At 46.2% G+C, this 16,921-nt stretch overlaps 1 protein-coding gene across 11 annotated transcripts in view; it reads left to right on the forward strand.

Moving 5' to 3' along the window:
• BNC2 (basonuclin zinc finger protein 2) overlaps positions 1-16,921 on the forward strand; it is a 526,652-nt gene that overhangs the window by 73,214 nt on the left and 436,517 nt on the right. For 6 of the 11 annotated variants that reach the window (XM_069625988.1, XM_069625989.1, XM_069625980.1 and 3 more), the window contains exon 3: positions 13,540-13,746. The exons of 3 other annotated variants lie outside the window; for them this stretch is intronic. In XM_069625988.1, the coding sequence (XP_069482089.1) occupies positions 13,540-13,746 (207 nt within the window). Of the gene's footprint in view, positions 1-12,289; positions 12,537-12,578; positions 12,989-13,539; positions 13,747-16,921 lie in introns of those variants that run through there. 2 more of the 11 variants (XM_069625984.1, XM_069625986.1) reach the window with 2 other exon arrangements.

A 16,921-nucleotide genomic window follows, 5' to 3' on the forward strand; every position in this document is an offset into this window, starting at 1 on the left:
TATCTCAGCAGCAGTCAACCACCTATCGCCCATTCCCAACTCAGAAACCAGTGGGGTAAAGTTAATGCCCTGAAAATGAATTTGATGCCTAGAATTAACTTTGTATCTAGCATGCTCCAGTTGAAAATTAGGAGTGGTCATTGGAAAGATTTGGATCGTCTGGTTCAAGAATTTTTATGGGACAGGAAACCTCCGAGACTTTTTCATCGATTCCTGAAGTCCTGCATCGCTGTTGGAGCCTCTTTTACTCCACACCAGTGCACTGTCCCAGCCACAGCCTAATCATCCTCTGACAGGACTGTGCGATTTTGCAAGTCCTGAATGTCCAATCAAGCCCGAAGGCCCGTTGTGCAGGTAGGCCAGGATCACACTGGTAGGTGAGTACATTTAGGCGTAAGGAGTATAGAGTTAGTGGCTTCCGCACCCTGGGGAAGACAGCTGGCTCTCCCCAACCAACAAATGTAGGACACTCAGGGAACATTCCAATATAGGCTGTACAGTAGGCATGCACCCGTGGTTCTATTCACTCACACGCAGACTGACAGACAGGCACAGTTTGGCGAACTCCTTTCAGACCAAAAAGCTGCACTTTGAGGCAGAATCTCAGCTCAAGAGTGATGGGCAAGGGAGAGCATGGAGGCCAGCTCAGACAAGGGCAGGATGGAGATACATTGCCAGGTGAGATAAAAACACATTGAAGAATGTTAGTGCATGTTGTCCCCATGCGTGTGCGCTTTGGTATAATTGGCACCCTGCTGGGTGTGTGTGTCTCCTTCAGATTGCTTGGTACTCAGGCTATATCCACAGATACAAGACCGCATTTCGAGCAAACGGTTGGCTTCACCCTCCCGCTCACTCTGTCCTTCTCTTGCACCCATACGCAAACCCAACTGAATATGCTACACAGCGTACCCTCCCTCAGATGTCTTGGCTGCACCTGCACTGCTCAATGCCTGCCCTGGAAATAAAAAGAGGTTCTTGCTTTGGAGCTCCCTTTCCATTTCCCTCGGTGGCCATCTTGGATTGTTTTTTCCCTTTCATTAACGAAAAACATGCTCACGCCCAGTTGTATTTTTCATAAATGAAAAGTATGCTGGTGCTAACATCAGTAGTATCCTCGGCTACAGACTTTACCAAAGATTAACTACAGCACAGCCCTGGTTAAACTTGAAGACATGGGCCGGTGGCCCGTTACCATCTGGCTCAGCCGGCAGCCTAGGGTAATGCTGCTCAAGAATTTACTGAAAGAATTTGAATTGCTGTTACCTGGATGAACAGTGCATCTTGCTGTTTGAACACACAACACAGCATCTTGCACAGGGGATACCTTTGTTGAGATTACTCCTATTTTAGTGAGTTTAATTTTGAGGACCTCCTGGGTCTCTTCCTCAGGCAGCATTATCACAACTGAAACAGTCGTTAGTTTTTAGTAGGAGAAAGCTTGATCATATGGTATATACAGTGCACGAACGATCCGCGAGTTAGGAGAACACAGGAAATGTGAAACATGTTTTACGATTTAATGTGTGTGTGAAAGAGAACATCGTTTCTGCCTGTTTGTGCAGAGGTGAAGAGAGCAAAAAAGAGAAAAACATAGTATATATGTCTGTACAGATGCCCCCCTTCTAAACACTGTAATCACTTCAGTTGCCATTATCACCTTGCCAGGATTCGAACCTTTGGCCCAGTAGTGGCTCACTAGTCTATAAAGATGCAACTCGTTGGCTTTTACCACTGTCCGTGTCTCAGCTTTATGAAGGCAGCAGATTTGTCTACACACACACACACAAGCACACACGCACACACCAACGCCCTCCCTTATTTGTAACCATGTTTGAGGATGTTGTGAGAGCTGAGAAGCAGCCCAGAGGAAACCGCTTTGATTGGAAAATGTTGGGCCGGACACACACAAGCCTAGGACTAGTTGTTTAATGCCATTCTGTGGTTTTTCTGGTAGCGCTCGGTGCAGGATTTCTGGTGGGGAGTTGCTTCCACGTATGCACTGCAGAAGTTCAGGCACGGGTGCAGCCATTTGTCTGGTGTGCAGGCTGGTGGCTGCCTTGGCCCGGCTTCATCTCACACATCGCATGGTTCTCGTTTTTCAGCTGGGCCCTCTCTTTCTTGGTTCTCCATCACGAGTGCTGATCTCTCATTAATTAAACACTGATTTTGTTTTGATTTCATTTATTTTTCTTGTTTGACAATGTGACATTTCATTTTAACAACTGTTGTTTCAGTAACCACAGGCAAGCCTTTCCAAGGGACATAAATTCCTGGGCTTGCTCAAACGCTGGACCTCTGCCTAGAATTAGCATGGCCGGCTAGAGATGAAGGGCGCGGCAACCGAGAGACAGCACTCTCCATTCCCGGAAAAAATGAGAGGGGTGCTCTTTGAAACTTTGGAGGACTGGGTAGGTGGCTAATAAGGGTGATAAGAGCACCGTGAAAAACTGGGACATAATAACACTTATTGCTATAGTGCTTAGAAATAGGTCGAAACTGGCCTGTACCAATATATAAAAGCATGATAGCCTCAGAATGAGAATAACTATTAATATTATTATTATTTAAACCACAGAGGAGATGAGAAACTTAGACTGAATTTCTGACTTTTAGGCTGAACTCACTTGGTGGTCTGCGATGCAGAGGACTTTGAGGAAAACCATTCAAATCTGTACAAGTGAAATCATTCTCCTGGCACAGCTTTAGAGGAGCAACATAAGCTAGATATTTTTTTTGGCTGTACAGATAAAAGGCAGCTGGGATGTAAGGCGGCACTCAGAGCTTGTGAGTGTTGGTTGGTTGGTTATTTACCCACCCATTGACTGACCCATTCCCATTGGCTAATCCCTATGGACATTCCCATCCACTACCCGCCCCTCCCCTCCCAAAAGACCCTCCTGGGATGTCTTGGAGATAGTTCTATCAAGCAGAAACATCAAACCATGTGCTGTATAGGGCCTTCCAGTATTATTTGTAAGCAGTCTTCTCAGAGTTAATGGCTTAATTGCAGCTTCGGAGGTTCCCGCGTGAACCTAGGCTCTAACGGAAATCGCGAAATTTGCTACCTGAATGGAAGTATCCAGGTATAGAGATTAAACCAAGTCGCTATAATGGATTGCCTAAAGATGGAAGATTTAAAACCAATGAGAGAACACATCTCAAAGGTACACACAGTCAAGTGTCTAACTAAATGTTAGATTGAAGAACAGTTAGAGACTGGAAACTGCATTTCAAGCAAGAAAAGGGACAACATTGAAGGGTCCCAAGAGCTGTAAATGAAAAAAGAAAAAAAGAAGGGTTTTCCTAGCTGGTTCCAGAAGCACTGTTTATGTTGAATTAACTCGGGGCAAACATTTTCTTGTGTCCTGATGAAGGCCTCAAGAGAAAATCACAGGGTCACTCCATGAAGAGATTAGACCCTTAAGTAACAGCCGAAACACACCAGTGTCGACATTCTGTTTTTTTCCAAAATATACTGCATACCAAGTTATTTTAGTCTGAGACGTAAAACATGGATAAAATTAATGTATTTGGCCATCCCATCCGTGTATGCTAGCCAGGTTTGGCCAATATAGACTACTCAGGTGTCAGTGTGTACGTAAATGGCCACCCATGAGTGATGCGGCATTCGAGTCCAGACCTATGCTTTGCTCTGTTAGTCGAAAGTATGCTTAGAAACAACGAGTTAAATGAGAATATAATTTTTTGGCACACTATACTAACTCCATCACCAAGCTTCTGTTAAACAATTGGGTGATGTTTTTTTATTAGGTGTGATTCGCCATTTGTGAAATACACATATTTGTGTTTTTAATGTTGTTATAAACAAATACAATTTCTTTTTGTACATTAGAGGTTGGGTTGCTCCTGTATAAATGGTGTGCTTGCATGAAGCACAGCATGATTTGAATGGTAGTCGAAGAATAGACACCAAATTGAGTAAAAGTGTCTCTATTAGGTGGTTTATTTTTGGTTATTTGCAGTTGTGCACAGTCTACTGGTGAAATACAAATATCTTAACCAAGTCTGCCATCCGCCGCTTGATTTATTTTTTAGCAGTATTTGTGACTTGCATCTGTTCCTTGCACTAGAAGTCCTGTTAGATATTAAAGTTTTGACATTTGGCACTCATACCATTCTGCAGCTTTTTCTCTATCTTAGTACTGTTATGGTAGTGCCTGCACACGCCCATATCAGGCCCACACAAAAGCCAGGACTGTTGCCTTTCCAGTGCTTGTTTTAATGGCATCCATCTCTACTCATTGCAATGCAGCCTTCACGTGATCGTGTTTATTTTGTCGGTGCATTGAAACGAGCCACGTGCAAACAAGCTGCCCATTTACTGCAACTATCGGGAGTGAAAGCTTGTTTTTGCTTTATTTCTATACCCTTTCTTGGTCGGGAACCCTGTTGATGGCACTGTTTTCACTTTATCTGTGTACAGTACTCTAGTATTGTAGACCAGTCCACAAGCCAAAGCCTTCCAGAGCCACCAACCCACCCTGATGTTTTGGGGTTTGGGATCGTGGGTGAGAAGCCACTGGGCTATGTTGTTCAGAGACAAGGGGCCTGATTTACAGAATTATTAACGTGGCGCAAAGTGACTTTGTACTGTTAATATTAATGTTATGTTAATGTTAAAGGACATTTGTACCACGCACTATCACCACCGGAATGGTCCCCTGGCGCTCTGGCGGCTCTGAAAGAGGAAGGGAGGGGGGTTAGTGGGAGGAAGCTGGAAAAGTGCAAGAGAGCAGTAATGTGCTGTTGGCGGCCTCAGCCCGGTGGGTCCGTTAGCTGGGCCTGGGTGTTTGCAGCTAGTAGTCATTGTGTACTGTTGTGCGAGTCTGTGTGTTTTTGTTTTGTTGTTGCAATGTGGTGAAGTTTGTGCGGTTTGTTGTGCTGTAGGTTTGTGGTTGTGTTTGGTTTGGAGTTTGAGAGGTGTATGCAGAGGGGGAAATTATTAGTGCAATTGGTTAGTTGGCATCTCTATCCTGTAATCTCCCCAGATGGGTTTTGGGAGCACCCCTGTACCTCTGTCCTGATCTGGGTCCGTACGGCCTTCAAGATCCCTTTCACATCTGGTGCAAAGTGACTTTGCACTGCCAACCAACACCCTGATTTACAGAACAGTGCAACGTGTATTTCGAACAGTGCAAAGTGTAAATCACTTTGCACAGAAAAAGTACTGTTTGCACTGTGCTAAATGGGCCCATTTCACGGTGCAAAGAGTACCTTTTCACAGCAAAGTGTTCTGTAAATCTGTGTGTTGGCAGTGCAAAGTCACTTTGCCCCAGTACAAAGTCACTTCGCAGCATGCTAACAATTCTGCAAATCAGGCCCAAGGACATTTTGGCTCCCTTGACCAAGTCAGGTTTGTAAAACATTAATTTCGTCCCTGCATGCTACCTGTATATTTTCAATTTGTGAATGGAAATAGCCTGCTCTCTTGATCACAGTTTGAAAATTGGTTTTCCCTCATTACGTTGTATCTAATTGGATAAAGCAGAACTTGAATGTTGGATATAGAAGCATCCAGCAGTGGCAGGAACTCCTGCACATGCCTTTACCATGGGTAACTTTAAATACTCTACAGTGAGCATGTTTTTGGCAATATTTTCAAAAGTGAGGAAATAAAGCTGGAATGAGATGCAGTTATTTTGCTTCTCAAGCTATATTGGCCATGTTATGGATGAACGCATGTAAGGTTAGACTTGGAACTTCATGTCATGTTTTGCTAAGTGAAGAGAATAGAGATTAAAATTTGATTCCACTTCAAATAAGGGATGTTGCCACTACCAACCTCTTCCAAAGAAGGCGTTATGACGTTCCTGACCATTGCCCTGATTCACAGAACGTTTTCGAATCGGGTTTTGCCATTATAAAACGCTTCTGTGAATTAGGCCCCCAGGACTCCTAAAATGTGCAGATGAACAGCACCCTTTCCTTGTTTCTTTTGAGCGCTCTTTCCTTCTTTCTTTTGACATCTTACCTTTCAAATGTTTTATTTATCTTGAAGCGTTGGTAGGGAAGTGGTGATCATATTAGCAAATGTTGCTTTTTTCCTCATCTCCATCCTTCCAAGTGTGGCTATATTTGCTGCTTGTAGGGGTAACGTGGTGCCACCTTGCTGGGGGATCTACTGTAGAGAGCACCCCATTATTTCCTTTCCCTAGAACTGGGTCTACCTCCTCCCTTAAAATTCACAGGTCTCTCATTCACTCCCCTTTTAAGCCCAGGACCACATATTTCCCGCCCTCTGCTGTGGCTTAGAAATGGAGCAACAGTCCCAGTGATTCGGTATGTGGGGGCAGTTTTGAGGTGGCAACTTGTGACCAAAGTGAGCCGAAGGGGACCGTCGGAGCAACAGTGTGTATTTTGTTATATAGATCGCCACTCTCTGCCGGAGAGCATCGAGTCTCATCATTTACCATCAATCATGGGACCATAATAAATCAAAGCCTGCCTTGGTAAACTGCGCCACAACCCACCCTAAAAAAACATGCACAACGTTTCGAATGGGCTTCTGGTGAAGTCCTATGGGTACGCTGCCATTGGGTAGAGAAAAGTAGAGCAATCTAATTCTCGCCTCTGCTCTTGCCATGATCATCCCTTCTATCACGGCATGCACTGGTCGGACAAAGACAATTAGGGCTGGCTACAGCCACCTACCTAGTCACATGATGCAGCTGAACCCTGCCCTGTGTGGCCACTTACATCCTCAGGACTTACCATTGTATAGCGAACAGTCAGGGCACCGGTATAAAAAGAGCATATATAGAAATGTCTTAATAATAACTGTTTTTGTATGTGTGTGTATATTGTTTTATACGATTAACTTTCTGTTTAATAAACACTGCAAAATTCAGTAAAACACGTAATTGCTGGGATAGTGAGGTTAAAATGCAAAACTTTTTTTTCAAAGGACATATTACAGTTCTAGTTGACAACGCAACCATAACTCACAGCCGCATGAATTCATAGATGACATCACAATTGGCATCAACAGACCATAAGTGTTCTTTTCATATCCTATTTTTAATGTGAATTATTATATTGGAGCATGTTGACTGTATTAAAGTGTAATGGTGTGGCCTACTCCAAAAGGACTCTAATTAGAGATAGCTCTGCTGCACCCTTGTACAACAGACACATTCCTTTTCTACAGAGACATCCAGTTATAGCCTGTGATACTGTACCCTTGCAAGCCATAGAATTAACGTTGCTCCACAGGCACCTCTAGTTACAACTGGTGATACTGCACCCTTCTGCATTGGGGCCACTACCACTTGCATATCAGACAGCGATTTGCGTACCACGGGAAATTCTAGTGACAAATGATGCAATCGTACTACTTGAACTGTGAGAGGTTATAACATGGATCTATTTGGTATATCTAGTCTGCTACTAGCCACACTGTTAGAATAGCCACTGGTTACAATTGTTACATGTGTGATGAATCAACTACCGGGGCACCAGTGGTCCAGGGATGAATATCGGTTTCTAAACCATCAATCAGCCCCACACCTCTAGTACAGCAGAAGGGGTCTAAATAGATTGGAAACACAAGCAAATTATAAACCTCCTTGTCCAATTTTGGTAATGTGGACGGAACGGCAGGCTTTTCTTCACAAGTTTGTGCATCGTTGGTTAGTTGTAACACAGCGAAAATACAATTATTACCCAGTCATGGTTGTATAAAAATATCTACTTTATTATTATCACAACAGACAGTTATATCACACTACAAAATACAACCCACCCTGTACAGAGGACAGACAGTTTCAAGAAGGGAAGGGGATGCACTCTGGATACTGACAGGAGGGTAGTCGGTAAAGTAATTAACCACAGTAGTTGAAGGATAATTGGTTTCAGCACAAAGGGAGAAATGGGTCATAAAATATCACTAGGGGCCTTCGGAGAAAGACCAGGGGGATAGAACCACAATGCACCTTGTGCTTTTAGAGGTTCTTGGTGCTCAACACGGTTGAGTTGGTTTCAGGGCGCTCTGCAGCTTCTGCAAAGGAGTTCAAAACAGGAGACAGCTGCAGGTATCAGGCAGCAGGGAGTTTGGCCAGCAAGGCTGGCCGGGCAGCTGCCACCTGGCCTACACAATGGCTCAGGGTCAGGGCCCGTTGTCTCAGTGCTGGTTGGTGGGTCTGAAGCACTGGTCAAGGCATATTGGACGGCGTGAGCAACTGCGATGGGACAATAGTCAGCGGTGCAGTCGGTTGCAGTTCTAGGGGCTTAATTGCCTCAAAAATGTCCTTAAAGGTGGACGCTGGATGATGCTTGTCGGTGCACTCCTCCTAGCTTCTTCGCTTAGCTCTTGTTGTCCTTTAAGGCGGACGGCCCAAAGCTGAGGAGAGTGGTGCAGGCAACAACCTTGTCCTTGGTTTGGCAATTCCTACCTAGGAAGCTTGCGGAGCCTAGCAGGGCATGCTGTGTACTGGCTAAATACCGCTTCTGGAGCTTCTGGAGGGTTCTCAGGATTCATTATCTCCCTCTGTTCCCTGGGAGATGTTTAGGGGAAGGATCTTGTTTCCCTCTTGGAGTTCCTGGCCTTCCTTCATGGTGAAAGATGTAAGGCAGACTGTACCTTCAGCTAGGCTCCCAATTAGTTTTTCTTGCTACTGCTTGCAAAGTCTTCAGATGATCTGCCAAAAGATGAGCTAAAACGTCTTTTAAAGCCAAAGGGGCCCCAGTTATTGATGTAGGCTAAGCCTACCTTAATGAACCAATCCTGGGTTCCCACAACCATCTTCTGTTATGCTTGAGGTCATAACCAGATTGCTTTGAAACAGGAAAGGTAAAAGGGTGAAAACAAGTTCTACTAAGTCCAACTCATCTTCCTGGGCTAGCCAAATTATATACAAACACGCGACCAACATAAGTAAGACTTGCATACAACAAACAATCCCAGACACTGTAATTTACCCATACGGATACAAGCCAGCACGCACAACCAAACTTTAAATACCAGCCAGTCTACACATAAAACCCCTCCTCCCTACATAATAAGCATTCACATATAAAAAAAAACAGGCATTGGGCCTTACCTGTACGGATACAACAAGCCAGTGCACACAATCAACCTTCTGCAAGCTAACACACACAGAGGCCAGTTCCTCCTGATTCTGGACCTATTCTATCATTCTACCATCACTAACCAATACTGTCCTCTTTCTTGCAGAGCAACGTGAGTGCCTGTGGACTGCCCTTGGGTGGTAGCGGTGCATGGTGAAATCAACATAACATAACATAGCTTTATCGAACACACTTGGAAAAATGTTTTGTTGATTTTAATGCTATGCTCTCTTAATTTGCAGCCATGGCCAACTGACATTCTGTGCCTCCCTTTACTGCTCAGCGGCCATGGTCTGCACCCTTGCCCAGTTTACACTGCCCATGGCGATCAGCCATGCCCTCGTCCAAGGGAGCCTCTGGGCACTGCCTGCCGTGCATGGCATCTGGATATATGTGTCGAGCTATTACTGTGTCCCTCCCTGTATTACCTGCTGGGTATGACCTGCAGACTGTCGCCTGCGACCATGACTCGAGCACAGTGACCCCCCCTAACCTCCCCGCATGCACTGCCCACTGGTCATGGCTGACAGTGATGCACAGTAGTCTATACACCCAGGGCTCAGTGACCTTATCTGCCAACTTCTCGTAGTCAATCCGTTTAGAAATGTTTACATTACACTCCAAAATCTTTCCCAACAACTTTGTGACCCCCATTGACAATACTTCACAAAACCTTTGGGAAATATTCAACCTTGGTACATGTGATGTTTGGAAAGATTCATGTAGTTCTGTCCCTGTGGGATATTGCTACGTTACTTAATATTTATACTGGGCCCCTCACCCCTGTAGTGGTTTAACGGCACCTAGGCTTGTCCGAAATGGTGGCGTACTGAGACCCCCACCAGAGTGTCTGCAGACCTTATTCTTTGCACCAGAAAGAGTAGGGAGAAGTGATAGGAAAGATGGATTAGACGCAATAGGGAACCTTCGAGAGTGCCTTTTCCTAATGGGGCCAAAGCACTAAAGAGCTGCTCCCTTCCCTTCTACTTAACCCATGTTCTCCCAAAGGCATAGTTCTATAGGCGTCCAACTCTTGGTGCCCACACTCCTGCCAGCTGACTTGGCAAAACCAATGCTCTCTCTTGATATGGGGATTGAGTCCTACAAACTGATCTGGTGAAAGCATCCACACTAGTAGGCCACGATTGAGCACCCATCTAGTAAATCATGCAACCACTTACCATCTAACTACACCTAGTAACATGCTTCGTCTGTTCAAGATATTGTTATCAGAATAAAACTCTGCTCTAATCAGAGCTATATTCTCCCGAGTCCTACACTCATGCTAACCAATAACTTATCACATTTGAGAAACACGCATCCTTACTTTAGACATCTATATCCCCTCCCACTCAACCCATTTGTTTTTCCACTCTGCCTGTGGTCATTCTTTTGTCTAGTTTTGCTTTCCTATCACCTCCTCCCTTAACCTCTCCTTCCTTTGCAGAGACTAAGGTCCGACAGCAGCATGGAAGGGTGACAATATGCCACGTTTCATACACGACCTGGTGCCGTAAGATTGGATTAAAGTAAACACAATTATAACTGTAGTCCTACTTCTATGTTGCTGGCCTGTTGCAGGGGACGCGGTGGGGGTGTGCTCACAGGCACACTCCTCTCATCGGAGGAGAGCGGCCCGGGAGGGGAAGGGGGAGGAAATGGGGGTGTGGAAAATGCCCCTATTCACAAGCAGGAAGTGTCGCGCCAGGCCCGATTTTGGGATGTCATAATCGGGACTGGTCGAAAACCGGGACCGTAGCCATCCACCCTTCCAATCCCGGGACGGGGTTTATAAAATGTTTAAAAATCGCAGGACGGAGGGTGATTTCCCGGGACTGTCCTGTGAAAACCGGACCTCTGGTCACCCTACGTAAGACCACTATTGTGATGATGATTGCAGTGATGGATAACGTAACATAACATAGGACTTGTAAAATATGAACAATTAATGGGTGGAGTTGATGGATGTAAGCCCATCAATGTATAAAGGAAAATTGCAAAATTGAGGAAACCAGAACAGAATATTTGGTAGGGAAAATATTTGTAGCTGGTGCAAGGCAGAAGAAATTAGGCATGGTGTGAAGTAGGAGTTTAGAAAACACCCAACCGTGTCCCAAGGGCCACAATATTTCGAGAACCAGGGCAATCTTGAGTAGAAACACCTCTGCCCGCCACTCACTTAACCACCCTGCCACCTCCGTTCCTAATCTATGCCATCTTGCTTTCTAATCTATGCCACCTTGCTTTCTAGTCTATGCCACCTTGTTGGGGGATTTTAAGCCACATTTTACTTGTAGCTTTCTACAAGAATGAAAAGGAAAATCCTCAGATGTCAGCAGAGCGTCCCAAATCAATGTACTGGAAACGGCAAAGAGGACCCAGGCACATCTCTGCACCTAATGGTTGCAGCAGCCGTGGCCCTGGTGTGCTTCTTCACAGGGGGGAATGTTACTCCCTTTTTGGTGGCGTAGACCCAGTCTTTTAATAAAGCCGCTATGGGAAATCGGCAGGCACGCAGCAACGTGTCTGCAGCAACGTGTGCTGCGTGTTTGAATCCCGCGCTTTGCGTGTGGTTTTGCCGAGGGAAACAGTGGTACACCCTATCGCTGAAGACTCGGGCGGAGGGGGGGGGGGGGGGAGAGAGACCGCCCATATGTTACCGACTGGGGCACCTTGGGTAGAAACCGTGACGGCAGCAAGAATGAGTTTGAGAAAGTGGTGACTTCCAGATGTGCTTTAAATGATGATAACACGTGGTTGTTTTCTTTTATTTTAATTCCCAGTTCTTGGAAGAGAACCGGACCGACGCAGAGGGGGGAGGTGCTGGCCCACAAGCAGTGTGCACTAGTGTGGGCTCTGGGGGACTTGTGGCTACGGGAGTGGAGGTGGCCGCAGAGTGCTCTGTGCACTGCTTTCCCGTCAGAGCAGGACGGGGCCCGGCCAAAAGCGCGGTTCCTTGGCAGGGCTCAGTGGCAGGATGATGTAGTCTGTTGTGACTAGTGCATTCCTTTCAGGTTAAACCAGGGAATGGCATTGTGTGCTAGAATCCCGAGTCGCATGAATGTTTTATGGCCACAAGTGCGCTCTGCCCTGGAGGGGAGCGTGTGTGTGTGTGTGTCTGTGTGTGTGCAGGAGAGAAGGGGAGTGGAGGGGGGAGCAAGGGGTGGGCCTGGAAGTATCAGAAGGACACTTCCCTTTTGGAAAGTCGTTCCCAGTGTCCCGGAGCTGAGCCGCAGTGACAGTCGCCAAGGGGGAGAAGGCAGCGGCGGCGGCGCCGGCGGCTCGGGGGACTATGTGCAGACACGGGCGGAGAGAGAGCGGAGGCGAGGAGTGTGCCCGAGCAGCCCTGCTCTCCCCCGCGCGCGCCTCCCATGCCTGCTGTCTGCTGCCGAGGCAGGAGTGAGCCCCTAACTGCACACCACTGACCGGGCGGGCGGGGGCTCATGGTACTGTATGATACAGGCAGCACCACTCCCTCATTCCTGCATGCAAGGCACCCCCGCTGCTGCGTGTCTCCCAGGGAAGCCGTTTTATTAGCGTGGGTACTTGACAGAGCAGACGGGGTGGGGTGATGCTTTGCGCATTGCTATATAGTGAGCGTGAGCTACCGGCTTTGCTAAGTGGCCCACACGCACTAGAACAGCGTGCCTACCTTGGCGTTAGCTGGAGCCGTAAGCGGAGCCAGCTTTAAAAAGCAAAGCTCTTCTCTCCCAAAAATGTTAGAAAAAGAGCAGCGCGAAATGGAGAGGCCCCGGCAAAGCGTGCCTTGAGCGGACCAGCGTTGTTGTTGCACATGTCTGCTCTGAACTTGCGTTTCCCTGAACTCTATGCACCCAGAGTGTAAAGCACACCTTCACGTTAACCCCTTCTCTAAGTTCGCAAGTTTTCCTCTGCAACGGTGAGTTTGTGTGCGTCTGCTTGACATGAACGTATAGTTAAAAGTAAAACTCTTAAATCGTCTTTTGGGCCGTAAACGTTTAGCTAAATTTGCTGCACACATCGGAGCAAGTCAGTTTTGATGCATTTCTGTATGACAGGCAGTAGAAGTGCAATGCTAGTTGGTTTCAAGTATGCATGCTGTGTGTGTGTGTGTGTGTACATACATGTATATATGCACACACACTCGTGTGACTGTTTTGTATGGTATTTTCCATCAAACATGTGCTTGTGTATATGTTGACCGGATTCCGCTTGAGCAAGCGTCCCCTTTTGCACTCCCTCAGACAGCTCACACTGCCCCATGTTACTTCTCACTTCAGGTTCTCAACCATAAAGGGACTTAACTAATGGTAGGTTTCCACTGACGCAACAAAGCGACGGCCTACTCCTTGGGTCCATTCACTTTCCAGTCTAGAAAGAACGGCACAGTGATCTGCACCTCTGAAGAACAGACAAACGGCACAGGAACTCAATTCTAATTTCTTTCTTTGCTTTTTGTGTTTCCTTCAGGAGCTTCCTCCACTTCACATGCCTCCCGTCCTAATTGGGACTTCCCACCCCAGCCCCGCACTCCGCCATGATCGCTCCCTCCCTGCTTTGCTCGGCCAGCAGCCAGTCCTCACCGCGCAGCTCTCACAGACGGCTTCCACCGACCCGCCCTGCACTGTCAGCTCACCAGAGACGGTATCTGCGGAGGGGGGCCCAAGGCTCAGCACGGTAGGACTTTTATGCGTGACACCCCTACCTTTTTTTCTGGTAACTTCTGCTACTTTGATTGGGTAGTTTCGGCAGGCTTCCCCTCCAATAAGTAGTTCCTAGCATAGCAGCCAAAATCAGCAATGGTTGCAGTGGCAGGCACCCAGTGGCTTAGAGAGAGAGCATTGAGTGATATCCTTCAATTCAGGAAGCATGAGATGTTCTTCGAAGGGTTATGTCTTAGTTTGTTGCATGGCCTGGTTCAAGGGGTTTGCCACCATCGTCAAAAACAGGGATAGCTGCACTTACTTCCAGTTAAAAGGGCAGCATTTTCTGCATTGCAGGGGAACTCTGGTGCCTGTTTTATAATGATGGCCAAGGTAGCCAACCAAGATAGCATTGCCTTTAAACTGATCCGGAGTGCCGTAAATGGCTGCACTTGATTTAGTCTTTACGAGTGATTGTTGTAACTGTTGTGGGTACACACAAGATAGTGTTCTGTTCTCCTTAAAAGGGACATAGTATGAAGGCAACGAGGTTCCAAAGTCTAGAAGCTATCGCATGCTAGTAATTGGGGATGAATCTTAGGGCCGTTTAAGCTTTCCCGAGTGTCTTTCTAGTGTATTTGTTACTGTCGAGGCGGTCCCACTTTATGCCCAATTGCTTGACCTTGAACTTTGAGGTCTATTTGTCCATCACGCAGGGTTGGCTTTCCCTGATGCAGTAGGCTGATATGATCTGCTATGAGGGAAAACACGTTTTCAGAAGGGCATTGTGCTGTCCAAAAAAACAGAAATGTCTGTGGTGCATTACAATCCTCGCCTATCCTTTGTGCACAATTCCCAGCTTTAAACATGCACGTAATGCACGGTTTTGCTAAACTGATTCACTAGGTGCCTGTTCTGTGACTCGGTCCTGAAGTCCAGGCTATCCAGGTTTGAGATTTATACTGAGGAATCTTTGGGGGGCTTAGAACATAAGGGAGGCATGGTGGAGTTCAGCATTATTGTCTGTATACCACTGGCCTGATGGAGGAAACTTTGGGTCTTAGAAAAGAAGGGAACCCTTTTAATATAGCCATGCTCGAGGTTTTTTGATACTCCTCAACAGAAATGCAAGTTTTATCTAGTACACTATCCATGAGTCTGCAGAATCTCCCACCCACTGTTCCCTCCTGTACACAGACAAAAAAAGCCAATTGATTTGCACAAAAACGAGGTGCACCTTGGAATTACATTTTTGTTTAGACTTTTTTATGTTAATGATGGAAGAGCCCCATACTGCCCTGTAATCCAGGAGCCAGTCCCGAATTTCATTCTCATCCACATTTAGAGTAATTTGGAAAACAGGTGCAGTTGATTTAGATGTGTATTAAAGTGTAATGGTGTGGCCTACTCCAAAAGGACTCTAATTACAGATAGCTCTGCTGCACCCTTCCAAATGCCCTGAAAGTCCAAATCTGCTCGAAGGTTTCTAATTTGGACAGGTGGCATCAGGTCAATGGTTGTTAAGAACAGCAATTAATTATCATTTCCCATCAGCAATACCTCTGTTTTGCTGGAAGAGAGGATAATCTGATTGGATGCATATGTAGCTCGAGCTCCTGGAAATGTGGGGCACTAAATTGGTGCTCAAGTGCACCGATTCCTTTCCAGCGTTAGTGGGTGATATGAATTTCATGATTTTTGCATTGACCAAGTACTGTAAACAGTACATCGAGGTGCAAAGGGGTGTGTGGGGGAAGGTGTGCAATCCCTTGCAAACTTCCATGTACCCTTCAAGCTTTGCTCACACCTCGCAAGCGAATATTCATTGCCTCCTCCTTCTCTGAAAATGACTTTGCTCATTGCTGTTCCTCTAAATTCCCTAAAATTCACAACATTCTCACAATCCTCCTCTCACCCGTCCCCTAGCCCCCTTCTGCAATCCTCCTCTATCCTCTACCCAAACTCACCTCCACTACTTCTTCCCTACTGCCCTGCCAAATTAGCACCTATCCCTTGCAGTGTTAACACTCTTATGACCTATTTGCTCTTCAGACAGTCAAAGACTTAGCAGCAATCATCAGTTCTTATCTCTCTGAGCTCCTAAACCTCTCTCTCTCCCCACTGGGCTTTTTCCTTCCTCCTTCCAATTTGAAAGTGTTCTACCCTTTTTGAAGAAACCTTATGCTGACCCAAATATCCCATCAAACTATCGCCCAGTTTCTTTCTGAGCCATTTTTCAAAGGCCCTTGAGCATGTGGTCTTCAACCAAATCACTAAGTACTTTGAGGATAGAGGCGCTGGAGTTCCTCTTGAAACTGGCTTGTATGGTAAACACTCAACCAAGACTGCACTCACGCATGTCTCCAAGTTTCTCTCTGATGCTCATTACTCCAGGCTCTCTTTTATACTAATAATTTTGTACCACTGTTGATTACTCCTCTCTCCTCCTCACTCTCCAGGATCTGGGGTTTCGCAAATCTGCTCTTGCCGGGATAACCTCTTACCTGTAAGGTTGCTCCTTTAAAATCTCCTGGATCTTGTAATGCTCTGATCCCAACCCTCTCCCTGTCGGCATCCCCTAAGGCTCAGTCCTTGGGCCTCTGCTCTTCACCCCTACGCCTCTGCCCTAGGAAGACATATGGAAATGTAAAGGATGAGCTAAGTCTGCTTTGCTGGGGACAATCAAATCTTTTTTTCCTTTACATCCTTCAACCCAGCCATGTTGGAATGGATGACCAACTGTCCCACTGCAATCCATCAATGAATGACTCTCCACTGCCACAAGCTGAACTCTTCAAAAACAGAAGTCATCTTTTTCCCAGCTTCCAATGTTATTACTACCCCCCTCTAATATCTCCTTCTCGCATGATCTTCTTGCTACCCAATGCTTGCAACTTTGATGTCCTCTTTCATAGTGACCTCTGACCCCCAGTGATTCATCACTACCATTGCATATGCTGCTCATATTAACCTCCTCAAAATTTGCCAAATGTGCTAATTTCTTATCCATCACTGTAAGAAAACTCTAACCTTCACCTTTGTACTCAGAAAATTCAACTAGTGCTCGTATCAGTTCCTTGCATTTTTCTCTCCTCCTTCGTTCCCCTAGTCCTCAACTTTGATACCTGCACTCTAAACCTAGCCATATCCTCCGCCACCTCTATCTTCCTGCACCAGGCTTGTTGGCTCCCCATTCATAAGCACTCCCA

The sequence above is a fragment of the Ambystoma mexicanum genome, chromosome 6p, assembly GCF_040938575.1.
Source record: "Ambystoma mexicanum isolate Mex_15411 chromosome 6p, UKY_AmexF1_1, whole genome shotgun sequence".
NCBI lineage: Eukaryota > Metazoa > Chordata > Amphibia > Caudata > Ambystomatidae > Ambystoma > Ambystoma mexicanum.